Genomic DNA, 16,798 nt, shown 5'->3' with positions numbered 1-16,798 from the left:
ACCATTTCCACTGCCAACGGGAGCTCGTCCGATCGACAGTACTGGACAGAGCAATTATGTCTCCTCATCCGCAGGTGGCACCATGCGGGGTGGGCTTCCATTGCATCATTCATCATCAGGTCAGTACGCACAAGTTTGCGAATTACAGATTCCCAGTTCGTGACGGTATAATGCAGACAACTGCAAGGACGGCAAATACAAATAGTGCTTGCGGCCGTACGTCAGCTCACCGAGGCAGCCGAGCAAGAATTGGTATGTACCCTCCCATGCTTGTTTTGCTCTGCACGAACATTGGCTCCCAGCGCTGTGTGTCAGCAATAGCTCACCTGCACCCTGTTTCCGCGGAGCGCCGGAGATACCGTCTATGGCGTGCAGGTCAGAATTTGATCGGACGCCACCACTCTGAGTCCAGATCCCATGATAACTCAGTCCTTGCGGACTGCATACCGTCATACAGTAAGCGCAGTGCCTGGAGCAAGAACTCTCGGGTGTACATCATGGGACTTTGCGGGAGGCGATTATCGAACAGATAATATCGTCACCCGTGATCTCACGACCGGCGGCTGTGGATATATTCTTTTCCATCATATTCTGTTCCACTCTTGTCGCACACACAACTCGCTCATACATTCCTATAAGGCGTCGATTTCGACCATGCATGTTCTGAGGAGCGCCTGTCGCGGCGGCTGTGTTGTCCAATGATCAAAGTATGGTAACATGTTTGCGGGGTGGGTACCATGATACAAAGATCGCTCTAGGCGGTTAACCGGATATCCTCACGCATGTTCTAGAGCACGTCATAAATGCCAAAGATCTTTGGAGGCTCTTGTGGACTCAGCGTCACCGGAATACACCACATTTTCCGTGTTTTGTCACCGCGGAATAACATAAATTGGAAACAGGGCATCATATCGCAGCATGTATGTGGAGGTGAATATGTCGCATTTTTGAAGGTCCAGACTCTTGTTACAATGTCCCAAAGTGGGTCGGCGCACCTGTAGCTCGCTTCGATATCGTTCTTTCCGTACAATATTGAGGGCGGTAAGTGTCTATCACTGATATCCTAGTAGTTGGATACTGATCTATTTCATATCTCTGCCCAAGTAGTCCAGCACAACGAGCTAGTGGACGATTTACTCCTCAAAAATGTCCGAAAAACAGGGTGACGAGTGCGAGGCGCCATTCAAAACATGGAAGTAGCATCTACAAATGTTGAGTTTCAACTAGCTTAAGCGATATGTGGACAATCCCACCTCGGTGATCGGAGCACGCGAGTTCCGCAAGCATGTTTCCCGTGATGACCTGACCCCGAATCGATTCTCCTCGAACGACCACGTGAATATGGAGTCCGATCTCCGCACATTTCTATTCAGGCTAGCTTAGGACCAGAGGCGTTTTCCTCGCAGTGTATCTCTCAAACGTATGCCGATGACTTGAATCCCCCAAACCTTGCTTTTGTCCTGGTGATTGACCGGATATCAACCCCTTTCTCAACTTTCCGCGCTAGCATTGGAGCATGGTATATTGAAGTCAGCGAAGGCGATTAGAAGACCAGCGGGGCCGATGTCCTCGATCTCGTACAATGTTTTTGGAGATGCATCCCTGCATCAACTTGTTAGGCGTCGGTTGTTCCCATGTCTACCCCAAGGAGAAACCGCTCGATGCGAAACAGGTTGCGGATATATCCTGTCCCAATATCGAAGTGTGTACACATCAGTCGGAATGGTACTGAACGGCACACAGGTCGTGGATGCCGATCTTCCATCTTCGTTGATCCCATCCGCCTGGCCACGGTGTAGCACCGATGCGTTGCGCCCCACCATCGAGAGAGTTGCGTCGATAGCTCCGCTTTGGCTGATGTCCTTGATAGTGAAGCCAATCACTACGACCCTCGCGACTTCGCTGGCCGGACGGACACCGGGTCCATCGCCGCAAAGATTGACATACAGCCTTTGAGTGCGAGCGCATGGTTGACTCTTGAGATATACTTTCTAAATGAGGCATACACGGAGCTAATTCTGCCCTGATGCAGAAGGTTTTGTCACTAAAGAACTCGTTGAGAATAGCCCGAGAGGGCTGGGATATGGCCGGTGTATACACATTGAGACTAGTGAGGTCGGTGGTCCAATCTATCGTCTTCCTTCCGGACCTAGGAAATCGCCTGCGATTGCTTTCGAAGGCGCTGGATATGTTCGGAATTCACCGTATATGCTTCCCAGAGTGGATGTCGACCGTCTGACAGCTTCCCTAATGAACCTCTGGGCGCCCTGAATGTCGTAGCTAATGAAGGGCGAAACCCGACCCGACATAGCCATAGAAATGTACGCGCCAGATTCATCTGTCAATTTAACCGGCAGCATGGTCAGATCTACAAATACTATTCAGTCATATATGGAAGAGATCCGACTTGCCATCGGAGTGCCATCGGGCACTTTTTAGTCAAGCGCGCATCTTCGGACTGTTTTCATTATGAATCAGAGCGCCTCCAGCTGCTGCAGGAGAACATAACACGGGGATACCAAACTCGGAGAAGATACAAAAGGCGTATAGGAATATGTTAATCTAGTCCAGCATTCAGTAATACGGAGATCCGCAAGATAATGCGCATCAGAAGATATTATGTCGTTGTTCTCGCCCTCTACTTCGCTACCCAAGATGCACCTTCCTAAAACGCATACATGACTTGCACCAGGCTTATCCACCTGCCTTTCCAAGGAGCGCGTAGCCGCTGCCTTGCGGCCCATGAAACTGCGCAGACCAGAATCGGTCAGCAACCGCAACGCGATCTGTACCCAGTGACCTGATGATCAGTGGAACACCGAATTGCCATACCTTGCTATAACACCTGTGGCACATGGGCTGGCCGTCTTTCTCCGTCAGACGGCTCGAATCAAGTAGCGTATTACATTCGACGCAACGAAGACACGCTTTGTGATATGTCTTTCCCACCGCTTTCACCTGCATAAGCGAAATATTGCTCAGTCACTGCTTAATTCAATTCAAGGATCAGCGACCCACCTGCTCCGCAAAGTAAACACTCTTTCCACACTTGGGACACTGTGGCGTCCCACTGCCCCACTGCCTCGGAGAGTTTCCGGTCGGATTGCCTCTCACGCTTCCCATCAAACCTGCACCGTATCTTGTCCCAGTCGCTAACGGCACCATAGCCGCGCGGCCCAACGTCATTGTATTTGCCCCGCCCGTGGAGGACGAAGGCTCGGTGACAGGATGATACGAAAGAGGAGGCACCGATTGAGTGCTTTCGGGTTTGGTTGGTGAACCTACACGGTCTGGCGTGAGGGGCACAGTGCGTGGCAGACCACCCTGTGAGCGTCCGACATGAGTGGGGATTGACTCTGCCCGAGGACGGCTGGGCGTAGCTCCGAGACCGAGGTTCCTCGCGTCAGGAATATATTCTTCACCAACACTATCGCCAACAATTACCCCCTTTGTATCACCGAGTGCATCCTCCTCGGACTCCTTCACTGCGTCGAAACTGCCATAGATCGGAGATGTAGCACCAAAGGTCGCACGATTTGGGCTGAGAGTGCGGGTGGGTCTAAGAAGATTGATTGTTCCGTTTCCTGTGTCTGCACGGCCAACAGTAGCGGGTTGAGTAATTCTGCGACCCGGGAGAGGTGGTGGGGATGCCGCGGAACGTCGCGAATATGTGGGCGCTTCAGCGGTGTAACGACGGGGAGAAGATGATTCGGGTGGTATCGCGGTTGAATCACTGGGTAAGGAAATGCCAGTGCGGGTAGGCGAGAGCGGCGTAAGGTCAACACGATGCGGGAGATTAGCCTGGCGAAGGTCGCGTGTGCCGAAATTCTTGCTATGGCAGTTCTTGCTGTGGAACGTGAGATGTATTACCAGGAAGGTGGTCATAAATCGACTTACCAGTACGGCTATACGGGTAATAACGTCCAGTTTATTTGTTATGTCTCTGCTATACACTTGGATAGAGAGCAGTACATACCTCTTGATCGTGCTCTAATAAGCTCAAAGAGTCGAGTCTCTTATTACAATCTGTACATGTTAAGCATGGCTAAAAGATTCACTCCATATCATTGCTCTCAGCGTGCTTGAATAACCGAAATGCTAACTTTATGATACAACTGGAAACAGGATGTTATTGAAGCTATATTTGACAGGATGCTCTACGCACCTTCCTTCCTGGACCCATCGTCTTAAAATGCGTGAGCGCACGCAAGTTCGGATGAGTGACCCTTGCTCTCTGTAGAAAGAAGCTAGGGTATTGTACGTACCTGCTCTGCAGCATAAACAGCCTTGCCGCATCGTGGGCATATCGGCACACCTCCGAAAGGATGCATGGTTGAATCTTAGAAATAGTTAGAAATATGAATATCGATATATATCTTGCGGTGTATGAACAAGAATGCGAGGACAAAGAGAATATGTGGTTGAAGCTGAGGTTCTCTAGCTGACGGAGGTGACCGGCGTCGATATTGGCTTACGTACCGGTGTTGTCAAGAAGATAAGATAAGATCCTCTAACTTCGAAACTTTAGAACACTGGCTCGAAAGATGTAGCTCAATCAACTGGTGATGCATGTTAGAAAACCTGGTTGTACTTATGACTTGATCCTAGATACCTTTTAGTGCCATAATAATCCAGCACAAGAGGGCAGAGCATCCACATATTGTGAGCCATATATTTTCACAATTGATTTGTATATACGCAAGCGTAGCGTGTGCATCACGATGCACGAGGCACCAAACAAAATGTGGGTCTAATAGTTTTACTAGATAATATGAGTGACCTAGACTGCAAGGAGCATTCAATTGACCAAAGTAGCTTCTGTCAAACGACCTAGTGGATGCTGCGCTCCGGAACAAGAAAGTCATGGCATGTACACGTACAAGGACCGCACATGCCAGAACTTGCAATCCCTTACCAGAATGAATGGTACCGGCGGCCTTCCAAGCGCAGCCGCAGGAAAGAAAGGGCGACATTGACGCCAAAGGAAGCCGCTGCGCTACTCTGCGCTACAAGTGTATGTTTGTGGGTAAGATTGGAGAAAAAAATGCTGTCAGGAAAAATCCATCCTTGTGGATGGTACGTCGTATATCTACGTGCGAACCCCTTCGACGTCGAGACAATTTCGCTCCAGAGGCTATAGGTGCTCTGCTAGGTGGCTGCGAGGGCGGTGCCGGATGGCCGGATTGTCCCAGCAGGCGGAGATTGAACTTGATTAGACAACTCTGATTTTTTGCATGCGGCGTCAGTTCTTCCCATCTTTTCACCTCCTCACCTCTCGTCGTCCTCCCTCAAAATCCACCATCTAGATTGCCATCATGTCTGACGACGAGCAGCACAACCAGACCTTTGAGCAGGTGCGCATGTCTCCGAGTTTACCGGCGGTTCCTCAGCACGACGCTCGCTTGTACTCACTTTCTATGGTTGATCTCCAGGCGAGTGCTGGCGCCTCTGCCACCTTCCCTATGCAATGCTCGGCTCTCCGCAAGAACGGTCATGTCGTTATCAAGGGTGTGTTTTGTCAGATTTTTCAAGAGATCAATCCATCTGACCCGCAGATGCGCGCAGGTCGCCCCTGCAAGATCGTCGAGATGTCGACCTCCAAAACTGGCAAGCACGGTCACGCCAAGGTCCATCTTGTCGCCATCGACGTGAGTGGCCTTTCTTTGCTGGGGTTTGCTATGTACTTATATTTGTCCAGATTTTCACTGGCAAAAAATTGGTACGTATTGCAGTCCAAGCTATTGCAAGGATAGATATGAACGCCCCGAACAGGAGGATATCTGTCCCTCCACCCACAACATGGATGTCCCTAACGTCACGCGTAACGAATATCAGCTCGTACGCACTTCTTTCTCTTCTCATTGTTGGTTCGACATTGACTTCGTGTAGGTCAACATCGATGATGGTTTCCTCAACTTGATGACACAGGACGGTGCTGCCAAGGACGATGTCCGCGTCCCCGAAGGTGACCTTGGCAAACAGATTCAAGCCGACTTCGATGACGGTAAGGATCTCTTGGTTACCATTGTTTCGGCCATGGGAGAAGAGCAGGTAAGTCTCATCGGCCGATTGGACGCTAGATGTGAACTGATCTGTCGGGGAAGGCTATCACGGTCAAAGAGGCTCCCAAGGGAGGCAACTGATTTTGGTTCGTGATTTCCACGTGGCCCTCTGATCTATCCCAGCTTCGCAGAATTAACCATCCTTTTCCCCCTTCGGTTTACAGGTCCTCTCCGTCGTGCATCTGCGTCTATTTTCTCCCCTTCTCTCATCTGTGCATTCGCCCGTCTTACACGTCTACCATCCTTACGGATGTCATCCCTTGTGCATGTACTCTTTCAAAGCTCGAGTTGGCTTGATCCCATGTACTGCATTAGTTCTCTCGTTTGGAGTGTCAAGTTGTCTGTCGCAGTGATTCAGGTAGCAGTGGTATATTTTTTGACTGTGAAGTAGTAGTGGTATCCATAGACCAACCATCAGTGGTGGTTTTGATGTAGCTTGAATGTTGATGGTATCATCGAGAGCATCGAGAGTCCAATGATAGCGAGTTGAAAGCGAGTAACAAGATACATACACGTGTGAAACTAAGAATTTATATGACGGTCAACCAATCCTACTCTCACTTCTTGCTCGTCCCACCGCAGACACGCTGGACAAGTTGCTTTGAATGCTTGCCTGTCTTGCTCGACGAGGAATCGCGAGCGGCTCTTTAAAGCTCTTCTGATCGTACTCCCAAGTCGCATACATGCGTGCATCCGGTAAGGCCTTTTCTTTCCCTGCGCCTTTCCCGTTGGCAAGGCCGTTAGCAAGTGCCTCCTTCCCTTTACCTACAGTCGGCGTAGGAGCTACTGGGGCAGGCATAGGACTCGAATTCCATACTGCGCTAACGCCATTGCCATAGATGAGCTGTTCAGAGCCGCGTTTGAGCACGCCAGGATGAGAAAGCCGCATGGTCCGTTTTTGAAGAGGAGCCTGCAGAAACGAGGCATGATCAGAATGGCGCTTGTTAAGATATATGTGCAAAAATGCCTTACCGAAAGCACTGCTCTGGCCAATTCTGAGATGCGGGAGTCCTGATAGCTGACAAGAGATGTAAGGCGATCGGGAGCACCGACGGGTCTGCCAAGCATCGCGGGGAGATTCGACTTCTTGGAATTCTCGTCATCTTTCTTCTCGTCGAAGGTAGGGGGTTCTGTGCCGATGGGTACGGGATAGGTCGGGCCAATCGCCGCGACGGTGGGGGCGTTTGGGACGTTGGAAGCATAGAGGGTGGCTACAGGCTCCCAACGAGGATTGCGCTGCACTTGGTGTAGGAATTGCATGGCCACTCTGTGGCGAGATGGGTTGGCGGCATTGGGATTCGCAGGAGGAGGGTGAGTGAGGATGTGGTGGTATGCTGCGAGGAGGGAAGGCTGGACTTGAGGGACTGGTAAGCGTGAGAATGAAGGGTTGGAAAATTGAGGAGTGTTTAGTGACGGTGCGTGGGGTAGATGCCATTCAGGTGTGGAAGACAGAGCAGAGAGAGAATATGGAACGGCGGTCACATAGTCTCCTTGCGCACTGGAAGAATGTCGGGGAGGCGATGCTGGGCGCTCAGATTTGATGGTTGGGGGAAGAACAGACGATGAAGCTTCAGCTGCAGGTGGTAATGCGAGTGGCTCAGGTTCTGGAGAAGAGCGGTCATTTGGGAAAGGAGGCAGAAAGTGAGGTATATGAGATGGGGGATGCCAGTTGTTAGTTCGGGGTCGTTTTCGTGCAGGAGACGATGGATTGGATACTGGGGATAATGGTAGAGGAGGTGTATGAGGTGTTGTCCGTGGCGAGACAGGTGTCGCTATCCTTTGTAGGGGTGGTAGCCTTTCCAACTTCGACGTTTCTGCCTCTCCGTTCACCATATCCATGGCACTTTCGACGACATCATCCATGTCCACATTAGTGTCATATGGCACTGGAGATTCACCATCTTCCTCTTCTTCCTCTGGTAACCATTCGGGCAAAGAAGCATAAACCAATGGTATTGATTCGGGCGCTGGAAGCCCGTATACTAGCGAAGCTAAGGACCAGAGCAATTATATCAATGAAAGCCGTGCATGCAGCACGACTCGACTGACCCTTGAAGTCATTCAAATCCTCTAGACGTTTGGTAGAGTGGCCGGCATACCGCGCCAGCTCTTCTCCTTCATGGCTACAGTATTCATTAAGTTCTTCTACGTCGATGCCCAGCTCATCAAGTGCACGAATGGCATCCCGAGCCGTCAAGTTGGTACGCCCCGCGTGTTGCGCGTATTGTGCGCATGTCGTCGAGAGAAGGGCGATGTAGCGGGACAGCAGATCGGTCAAGACCAGTGATGCTTGAGTCGAGGAACGGGAGAAACTGTGAGCATGAAGAGTTTTCAAGGTCACAGACTCAAGAAGTTTGAAAGCATTGCTGTCCATTGGTGATCGTTTGGTGGCTTATTTATCACGAGAAACGCGCCGTCGTCGAGCTCGACGTGCTCAATGTCGTGGTGGTTGGGAGCAGCTCTTGAGGCGGCGCTTGAATGCTTCGGTCTTCACCGGTGACCGCCACCCTGCATACTGCTACACCAGCCTACGCCTGCACTCGGTTGTTGAGATGTGCTTATTGTTTCTGGAATCTCAAGGACTCTGTACATTCACATAGATTTGCGCTCAATATGTATATGTATATACGTGGCCCTCTCCTGTTTGCCTGATCTGTAATGTGATTCCCCTCACCAATAGCACGATGGAGGGTCCGGCTCAGTAGGCTCGTAAGCGGCGGACATTGGGAAAAGAAACACGCTCTCCACATAATCCTGCAAGCAGTCAACACACCCATGTCCGCAATCTTTGTAGACCACAACAAGGTTCTTCAGGCCCAGTCCGACCTCCCGCCGTCTTGACAAAAGTGTCTTCAGGACCCCAAAAGCCGGGGCGTGCGACTGTGAAATATGAGGGCATTCTAGCTCCAGGCCGTCGAGGATGAGCGTCGTGAGATTTGGAAGCCAAATTTCGTTTGGATTGTCTAGGTCGGGAGTAATGGCTGCGAGGATACCCAAGCTGTCACGGAAGATGGCTTTCAAAATACGGACCTCCGGCATGAGACGAAGGATGGGTCTCCATGCATCAGGATCTTGCATACGCTCTTCATATTCCAGGCTTTCGGCATTGGGCTTCCGGTACTTCCAATTCTCGCTCCTGTAGCTGGAAAGTGTGAACGCGGTCACGTCTGTCACGGCAAATATATGTTCGCAAATACACAATATATCGTGCATAGCTGCGGGCATGCAACCTGAAAGATGCTCGTACCCTGCGACTCCCACAGCAAATGGCGAACGGCATAGATCAAACAGGCACTCTCGACCCGATTCAACATAGTCTGAAGGCAAAGGTTCCGGCGTGTCGTGCCCACATTGTTGATCCCATCCCGACGTATTGCCTTCCAAAGCCAGCTGTTTCCAATAATGTTCGTCGGAGGAATTGGTGGGGGGACAAAAATATGTCTCAGACGCGGGGTGCCAAGACAGCTTCCAAGGTCCGTTGCTAAGAATGAGGCATATATATGCAGAGCTCACGCCTTGACTGAGCAGAGAAAGATGAGGGAGGATCAAGTCAAGTAGGCATGACCACTGATCTTCCCTGGCGGTTGACACTTCGTCGTAAATCATGACTTGAACATGAGCCGTTGGGGGAAGCAGAATTTGTTCTAAAAAGTCAAGAGCGTCATACGAGAGTGTGGTTGACATATGAGAGAGATGCGGAAGGGAGACAAGTCCGGTGACGGGCTCGATGAAGGCAGAGAAGGGATCACTTCTGAAGCCGTCGATTCTCAGTCTCTCGAGGAAAGGCGTATTCTGTAGTGCCGTCAGGGTCTCGTCGGAAGACAAGGTCTCTCCCAACTTGAGGGAGCGAAGATTATGTAAGATGGGCGAAGTAGCATCTATTGCGCCCCCGGTGGTGAGCCATAGGCGACGTAGGCGAGGGGCATGTCCAGCAAACAAGTTCTCCATGAATGCATTCGCAGCGTAGACGTCTAGGACGGCACTCTCCAGCAGTGGAGCGGGTTGAATGATCGCGTCGCAGAACGGCAGCAGCAAATCGGTGTTAATGTCTTCCGGCAAAGCGCTCCCCAGGTAAAACTTCTCGACTCGCCCAAAGTGCGGTGCGAGCAGTCTGCGAAATTCGTCCGCGCTGATCTGCGTCGAGATGTCGAGCTCGACCACCAGCGGTCTCGTGCGGGAGCGGCAGAGGTGGGCGCTGATCCAGCCGAGGCTGAGATCCGTGGTGATGAACGTCCACATGCGCGGGCAGAGAAGGGAGATCTGGCGCCAGAGATGGCAGACGTATGTGATGGCTATCCACTGAGGGGCCATCCCAGCGGGAAAAAAATCGCGCTGCACCCATGTGCTTGGAATATAGGTCCCTATCGAGCAATCGAGCAATATATGCTCCACTACCTCGACGGGAAGTTTTTGTATGCCACTCGACACAGCGAAAGGAACACCAGCTGGAGCGAACGGGGCAGCGACAGCGACGGGGCCGAGATCGGGAGTGTCTTCGTCCATAGATCTGGGCGCAATGCGATGAAGATGTGCCGGCAACACGATTGTGAGACCTATACCTTGAGAATCAGAATCAATCACAGCGTTGTGGAGTCCTTATATGAAGAGCAAGTCGTGAGGTTGACGAGTGCGCTGTGTCTGACGGGATAGTCTCCGTGGCTGACCTTACACAGAATATAGTCGTTCTGTGTATAAGACTGATGGGGGAGAAACAAAGCAGTATGCCTAAGTCTGCACGCACCGGCGTTATATATAGTCCACAGACCTCGCAAATCAATCCAGAACAAAAGCAACACCGAGGCCCAACTGAGGGGGGCCGACCGAGCTCAACCTAGATTTGGCATAAAGCGCGCGAACGAGGCGACGAAGAGAACAAGGTAAAACCAGACAAATGTCATCGACGTCGACGACGCTGATTTACTAAGTCTCCCGAAAGGCTAAAGCAGCAGCGCTGGCAATTCTCCTTCACCCTCCAACATAGTCTGTGGATATCTGCATCTGAGCGCGCGAGCCTAAAGGACAGTAGGAAGACAGTCGCTTCGTGTACAAGCTTGAGCTCAAGCTCAGGCCCAGTGTTGTAAGATCAGAAACCGCATGATATTCGCTACCAATGACTTCGAGACTTTGCGAAGCCACTCTCCCGACACTCAATACTCAAGTACTCAATACCCACGCAGCAAACAATATCAACACGGGCTCGTCATCACGTTATCCACAAGCACCTAACCAACCGTAAAAAAAAATTGCAACGTAAAAAAAACGTAGATAGACAATGTACAAACAACGATTCAAAAACGATCCAGATTCCAGCAAACAAACACGACAAAAAAAAACGCATGACAGGTATTACTCGACGACAGGATGGAGAGCGGAACGGGAAACTTGGGGGTGTGCGTGCGTGCGTGTGGATGGTGGTGGTAGTGGTGGTGATAGAGGCTGTGAGATGAGGCGATGGATCCGGAATGTACACGATGGGGCAGCAGAGGAGAGGTTGGGGAAAGATTTATATGTCCAAAGCAGAAGGAAAGGTGTAGTGCGTTGCGAAGAGCAAAAACGAAAATAGAGGGGAAGAGAGGAAGGAAGGCGAGACGGGACGTAGGTAGCTTCACTGGTTCGTTTCTTTATATCACGAAGACCGCGCGGGAGGAGTCCCATGGAAGGAAAACCTGCACCGCGCGATCAGATCCTGTCAGATCACTAGAAAAAAAAGGAGACGCTCGCAAAAAAAGTGAGTTATACAAACAAGAACAGGGTCGTGGAAGGGGGTAGTAGTAGTCATCATCATCACGGGAACGGGAATAGCTCGCGGAGGGGCAGGCCAACGAGGAGATCATCTATGCCTGCCCGCGGAGCAGGAAGGCGAGTCGCAAGAGCATAGCATACAGCTGAAGAAAAGCGTCGTGGATCCGGAGGAGAGAATACACAAGGGGAAGGGCGAGCAGACGCTGCGCCGCAGCGTAGCCCCCACTATGCCGCCTGCTCAGCGCAGCAGAGTCAGCAGCAGGAGGGGGAAGCACGAGAGCCGTCACCGGCACCGGCACCATCGCTAAAGGAGGCGTCGAGTCCATCGCAGGAACAGCAGAAGGCGGGGTGGCGTCAGCAGCACTAGCAGCAGCAGCAGCAGCAGCGGGCTCGGCACCCGAGTCAGAAGATAGTCAATTCGAGGTCGTGCTGTCGGCGACCCGGTTCCAGGACACGTCCGAAGGCGAGGTCACGACGGCCGAGAAGACGACCGCGTCGTCGTCGTTCTCGTCGGTGCCGCTGTCGTCCGCGATCGGGCTCAAAGGAGTCTCGGACGCCGGTTCGGGCGCCGCGTTTTCGTCGTTCACGACTTCGGCGGCAACAACGGTGGTGATGGTGGTGGCGGCAGCGGCGGCAACAGCTGGACCGGCGGCGGCAGCCTTCGCGGCGTCCTCCTTCTCTTTCTTCTCCTGTTCTTCGCGTTCCTTGGCCTGCGGCACCGTTTCGAACCATCCGGTCAGTAAGCACGATAGGCCCAACAATACTCCAGCGGCGACCTGGGAACGCACCTCTCTTTCTTTCTTCTCCTTCTCCTTGACTTCCTTCTCCTTCTTGAGCTTCTCGCGCAACTCGCGCTCGCTCACGACCCAAGCGGCGGCCTCCGCCGCCGCCTTCTGCGGGCGCGACTTGTTCTTGAGAAGGTCTGCGGGGTTATAAAGGCGCGGTCAGCATCTCAACGCAACGCGACACGCACCACCAGCCCCAGCCCGGCCCCGGTAGCCAAGAAGAACGAGGATCTCAGAACCCGGCAAAAGGAACAACGTGGTCCGGCAGACAACGATCATGCATCAAACAAGAAGAGTCTAGCCATCATATCCACACGAGCCGACGAAGACGGGGACACTCACAGCCTTGCAGCGCGGCGACGCTGAACTCCTCGTCCGGGATCGAATCCGCGAATTCCTTTGCGAGCTCCGCGAGGCGGCTGCTGCTCAAGGGTGGTGCCGAATGCGCGCACGCCGCGATATCTTCCTCGATCGCTGGGGGGAGATAGGCCTCGTTCTTGGCCCCGGCGCCTGACGGCCGGCTGACGCTGTCACTGCGTCTGCTACCTGCCCTGGAAGCAGAAGCGGACGACGGCGTCGATGGCGAGCGTGTGCCCGAGCCGCTCGACGCAGTGGATATGCCCGACAGGGCATCAGAGAAGAGCGAGCTGAGCGTGCTGGACGCAGGCGAAGGAGGGATCGGCATCTCGAGCCCGTCGAGGTCGCCATCGATGGCCGGGGCTGCGAGGTCAGTGTCGGACGACGGGAAGAAGTTGCGGAAGAGCGCCTCCGCCTGCCATCTCGAAGCATTCTTGAATTCAACCCAGACGTCCATTCGGCCCGGACGACACAACGCGGGATCGAGGCGCTCGAGATGATTCGTCGTGCTGCGCGATCATAGCGCTCAGCGCGCGGAATGGAAGCAAGGCGTGCGGGACTTACGCGAACAGGATCCGGCCTTCGGCAGCGGCGACGCCGTCGAGGGCGTTGAGCAGACCGCTCAGGCTGAGCGTGTTTACGTCGGAGAGCTGCTCCTTGTGCTTCCGCCTACCGCCCCGGCCGTGCGAGCTCGACGACTCGCTGTTGTCCTCCGTCTCGGAGCTCTTGTCGTTCGCCTGTTCCTTCTTCTTGTCCGTGCGGGTGAGCGAGCGCGTGAACGCGGCGTCGAGGTCCTCGAGCAACACGATGCAGCGCGAGGGCACCCGGCCCATGAGCGTCGTGAGCGTGCTGTCGTTGATCCAGGACGACGAGAGCGACACGACGTAGATGTCGAGCGTCAGTTCTCCGGCGATGGCGTGTATAAGCGACGATTTGCCGGAGCCTGGGACACCGTAAAGCAAATAACCTCTGCGGAATGGAATCCCGCGATCCGCGTACCACTGCATCATGATCATAAATCAGCCCAACAGCCCGATGCGGGACACCGAAAGACGAGCGCGCGCACCTTTTCAGACTTTAGGAAGTCGTGCGTGTCCGAGATGAGCATCTCTTTTACGCCGGGGTTGAGGACGATGGAGGACATGGGCCGCTTATGGCGCGAGTCGGTCCAGCGCCAGCTGCCGTACGAGTCTGCGAAATAGATCTGTATGCGGTGGACGGCCTCGGCCTCGTACTCCTTCTTCGCCTGGAGCACGAGCTGCTTCAGGATCGAGTTGTTCCTGGCCACCACGCTGCCGGCGGCACCGACCCCACATGCTGAGTCAGCAAATGCCATCGGGGCGGACGGGGTCGTGGGGGTGTGGCGCGAGACAGTGCGACGGGTGACATGACATACCTGATGGACAGCATCTCGTATCCGTTGCTCTTGCGCCCGCGGCGCACGCGCAGCCAGTGCCCGCGGTAGAAGATGGTGTGGGTGGTGTCGGCGGTGGGCTGGAAGACGACGCGGGTGCGGGTTTTGCCGGGGGCGGCGTCGGGGTCGTCGCCGTCGTCCTCGTCCGTGAACGAGTTGTCAGTTTCGCGATAGCCCCAGGAGCCCTGGTTCGAGGAGCTCGTCGTGGTCTCGAACTCGCGGGAGCGCTGCCACTCTGGGCGGCGGGAGAGCCATAGCATCAGCCACTCATACGGGTAGTCCTCCTCGGAGAAATGGGCGGTGAGGAAGAACGCTGCAGAAGGGTATGTGAGAACGAGGGAAGAGAGGACGGCGAGGCTGAGGCGGCGGGAGGTGGGGTGGGGCTGGGCTTACAATTGACGAAACTCGACCTGGGTGGCGGCTGGGGGGTCAGTGGAGCGCGGGACACGAGTGTGGGAAGGAAGCGAACCAGGCTGAGCTGGAGACGCGACGGGCGGTCTCGACGGTCCCACCGAGGACGACGAGCTTCATACCGTCGACGACGGAGTTGCTAGCGACGTTGCCCACGAAGGGCTGCACGAGAGACTTGAGTGCCTCCATGGCTCGAGCGGGGTGCTGCGTTGATCAAGCCAACGCGAGATAGGGGGCAGCGGGTGGTTGAGGGGGCAGGGAAGAGAGATGGGTGTGTGGTTCGCAGAGGATGGTGATCTTATATGAGGGCTGTGGAGAGCGGGGCCTGCGGAAGCGCCTGGGATGACTTGTGTAGTGACTCAGGATGAAGAGTCGAGGACGGGGCGGTCGAGCACACGCACGCCTTATGAGAGAGCGCTTGCGAACCCTAACCTATGCAGCCCTCTGGCCAATTGCAATATCTAGGTACATCACAGCCTGCCCTCCTCACCCTCCGCCCATGTACAACCCCTCCACCGCCACGTTCGCCTGCCACAGCCCCAGCCGCCGCACCAGCCGCAGCATCCACGGCGCGGGCAGCACCAGCGCCAGCGATACCGGCACCACCACGACGAGCAGCAGCGACAGCAGGAGCGTGATACTCGGCTTGATGACCAGAAAGTAGAACAGCGCTTGATATGACGTCGGGTCCGTAAACTAATACACGACACGCGTCACCCACGTGTTCGATCCGCCGTGACATCAGAAGGAGCAGCGAGCACCCACCATGGAATACGTGTTGCGATAGAAAGACCGCTCTCTCACCGCTGGGAGCCCCGCCTCGACCTCCCCGGTCGTGGGTGCCCGTCGCCGCGTAAATATAGGCGCCAGTGGATACTCTAATTCGTACGCCAGGGGCCCATGGAAGGTCTTTTGCAGCAACACCTGCTCCACAACAAAAAAAAAATGAGCCATCTACTGGGAACGCACAAAGGGGCTTGGATGCTCGCCTCGCCCCGCGCAAGTGTCCGAGCACCGAGCAGGTCAAAGAAACACAACACCGCGCCGAGCGGCAGCGCGACCAACAGCGTCGTCCCAAGCTGTCAAAGCAGGCCGTGAGCTCGATGAAAAAGGCAGAGAGCAAACAAAGCATCCTCGCGACCCACCAGCGTGAACACGAACAAGAACACCGACGCCACCAGCGCGTACGGGAAATTGATCACCAGCAAATGGAACAACGCCGCCCAATACGCCCCGCGCCCCATCGGCCGGAAATACCGCCTCCACCGCCCCCGTCCGCGCCCCCGCCCCGCGCTCCTCGCGTGCTGTCCCGCGTCCGCGTCCGCGTGCTCCTCACCCTCGCCTTCGCCCTCGCCCTCGCCCTCGCCCTCGTACCCCGCGCCCTCATCCCCGTCCGAATCCATCCCCATCCGAAACGCACTCGCCACCGTCTGCGCAAAGCTCGGCGACGCGCTCAGCCCGCTAAACACCGTGCTCGACTGCGAGATCGTCCGCCCGCGCTCGTGCTCGTGCTCGTGCTCGTGCTGCGCGGGAACCCGTCCGCGCTCGTGCCCGCGCGCGGGCAGCAGCAGCGGCGTCGTCTCGCCCGCCCACTCCCCCTGCTCGTCTACTTCTAGCGGAAACGCATACGCCCGCGGAGGTCCTACCCCACCACCGCCGCCGCCGCCGCCCCCGCGCTGCCCGTCATTATCCTCCTCCGTCCCACTAGCCTGTTGCACACGCGCCGTCCCCGCGCCTCCACTCCCAATCCCACCACCCACAGCAGCAGCCGCCCCGCCCGTTCCCCGGCGCCCCCTGCGCCCCGCACGCGCACGCCTCTCGCGCGAGGGGTACGGCGGCGGGGGGTCGTCGAGCGCGAGGCTGCTCGGCGTCGTGCGCAGCGGCAGCGGTGGCGGCGGCGGCGGGGACGTGGACGTGGGGGTGGGCGTCGGGGGCGGCTGGAGCGGATCAGGGGACATCGGGTTATCTACGTGAGAGTGGTAACCCCGTAGCCAGTCAATCAACAGCTCGCTCTGCTTTCGGTGGAG

At 54.9% G+C, this 16,798-nt stretch overlaps 7 protein-coding genes across 7 annotated transcripts; 2 read left to right on the top strand and 5 right to left on the bottom strand.

The window, feature by feature from the left end:
- Positions 1 to 56: 56 nt before the first annotated feature.
- Positions 57 to 716, top strand: lep13 (lignin expressed protein 13; the record flags this gene model as incomplete). The annotated part of the gene is made up of 3 exons (XM_009550120.1): positions 57 to 119; positions 177 to 252; positions 640 to 716. 3 exons carry the CDS (start codon positions 57 to 59, stop codon positions 714 to 716), a joined length of 216 nt encoding a protein of 71 aa, XP_009548415.1.
- A 1,738-nt stretch (positions 717 to 2,454) lies between these two features.
- HETIRDRAFT_477497 (uncharacterized protein) lies at positions 2,455 to 4,409 on the bottom strand. Its single transcript, XM_009550119.1, has 8 exons — positions 4,266 to 4,409; positions 4,166 to 4,186; positions 4,104 to 4,115; positions 3,977 to 4,045; positions 3,898 to 3,905; positions 3,019 to 3,847; positions 2,833 to 2,958; positions 2,455 to 2,748 (listed from the first exon to the last, which is right to left on the bottom strand). The coding sequence occupies exons 1-8, from the start codon at positions 4,329 to 4,331 to the stop codon at positions 2,695 to 2,697; spliced, it is 1,185 nt and encodes a 394-aa protein (XP_009548414.1). The 5' UTR covers positions 4,332 to 4,409; the 3' UTR covers positions 2,455 to 2,694.
- Positions 4,410 to 5,254: 845 nt separating this feature from the next.
- HETIRDRAFT_445562 (uncharacterized protein) lies at positions 5,255 to 6,568 on the top strand. Its single transcript, XM_009550118.1, has 8 exons — positions 5,255 to 5,354; positions 5,433 to 5,508; positions 5,566 to 5,648; positions 5,699 to 5,719; positions 5,773 to 5,838; positions 5,890 to 6,051; positions 6,105 to 6,148; positions 6,227 to 6,568. Exons 1-7 carry the CDS (start codon positions 5,316 to 5,318, stop codon positions 6,141 to 6,143), a joined length of 486 nt encoding a protein of 161 aa, XP_009548413.1. The 5' UTR covers positions 5,255 to 5,315; the 3' UTR covers positions 6,144 to 6,148; positions 6,227 to 6,568.
- A 35-nt stretch (positions 6,569 to 6,603) lies between these two features.
- HETIRDRAFT_322551 (uncharacterized protein) lies at positions 6,604 to 8,436 on the bottom strand (the record flags this gene model as incomplete). Its single annotated transcript, XM_009550117.1, has 3 exons — positions 6,604 to 6,972; positions 7,035 to 7,978; positions 8,100 to 8,436. The coding sequence occupies 3 exons, from the start codon at positions 8,434 to 8,436 to the stop codon at positions 6,604 to 6,606; spliced, it is 1,650 nt and encodes a 549-aa protein (XP_009548412.1).
- A 296-nt stretch (positions 8,437 to 8,732) lies between these two features.
- Positions 8,733 to 10,565, bottom strand: HETIRDRAFT_171604 (uncharacterized protein; the record flags this gene model as incomplete). The annotated part of the gene is made up of 1 exon (XM_009550116.1): positions 8,733 to 10,565. The coding sequence occupies one exon, from the start codon at positions 10,563 to 10,565 to the stop codon at positions 8,733 to 8,735; it is 1,833 nt and encodes a 610-aa protein (XP_009548411.1).
- A 676-nt stretch (positions 10,566 to 11,241) lies between these two features.
- On the bottom strand, positions 11,242 to 14,960 carry HETIRDRAFT_63656 (AAA+-type ATPase; the record flags this gene model as incomplete). Its single annotated transcript, XM_009549667.1, has 7 exons — positions 11,242 to 12,514; positions 12,593 to 12,726; positions 12,932 to 13,455; positions 13,511 to 13,947; positions 14,013 to 14,238; positions 14,343 to 14,673; positions 14,807 to 14,960. The coding sequence occupies 7 exons, from the start codon at positions 14,958 to 14,960 to the stop codon at positions 12,218 to 12,220; spliced, it is 2,103 nt and encodes a 700-aa protein (XP_009547962.1). The 3' UTR covers positions 11,242 to 12,217.
- A 240-nt stretch (positions 14,961 to 15,200) lies between these two features.
- HETIRDRAFT_435158 (uncharacterized protein) lies at positions 15,201 to 16,729 on the bottom strand (the record flags this gene model as incomplete). Its single annotated transcript, XM_009550115.1, has 4 exons — positions 15,201 to 15,467; positions 15,537 to 15,695; positions 15,761 to 15,850; positions 15,917 to 16,729. The coding sequence occupies 4 exons, from the start codon at positions 16,727 to 16,729 to the stop codon at positions 15,258 to 15,260; spliced, it is 1,272 nt and encodes a 423-aa protein (XP_009548410.1). The 3' UTR covers positions 15,201 to 15,257.
- Positions 16,730 to 16,798: the final 69 nt, after the last annotated feature.

This window comes from Heterobasidion irregulare (assembly GCF_000320585.1).
Source record: "Heterobasidion irregulare TC 32-1 unplaced genomic scaffold scaffold_07, whole genome shotgun sequence".
In the NCBI taxonomy this organism is placed as follows: Eukaryota; Fungi; Basidiomycota; class Agaricomycetes; order Russulales; family Bondarzewiaceae; genus Heterobasidion; species Heterobasidion irregulare.
Note: the sequence above shows the minus strand (reverse complement) of the source record. Positions and strands in the feature narration are given on the sequence as shown.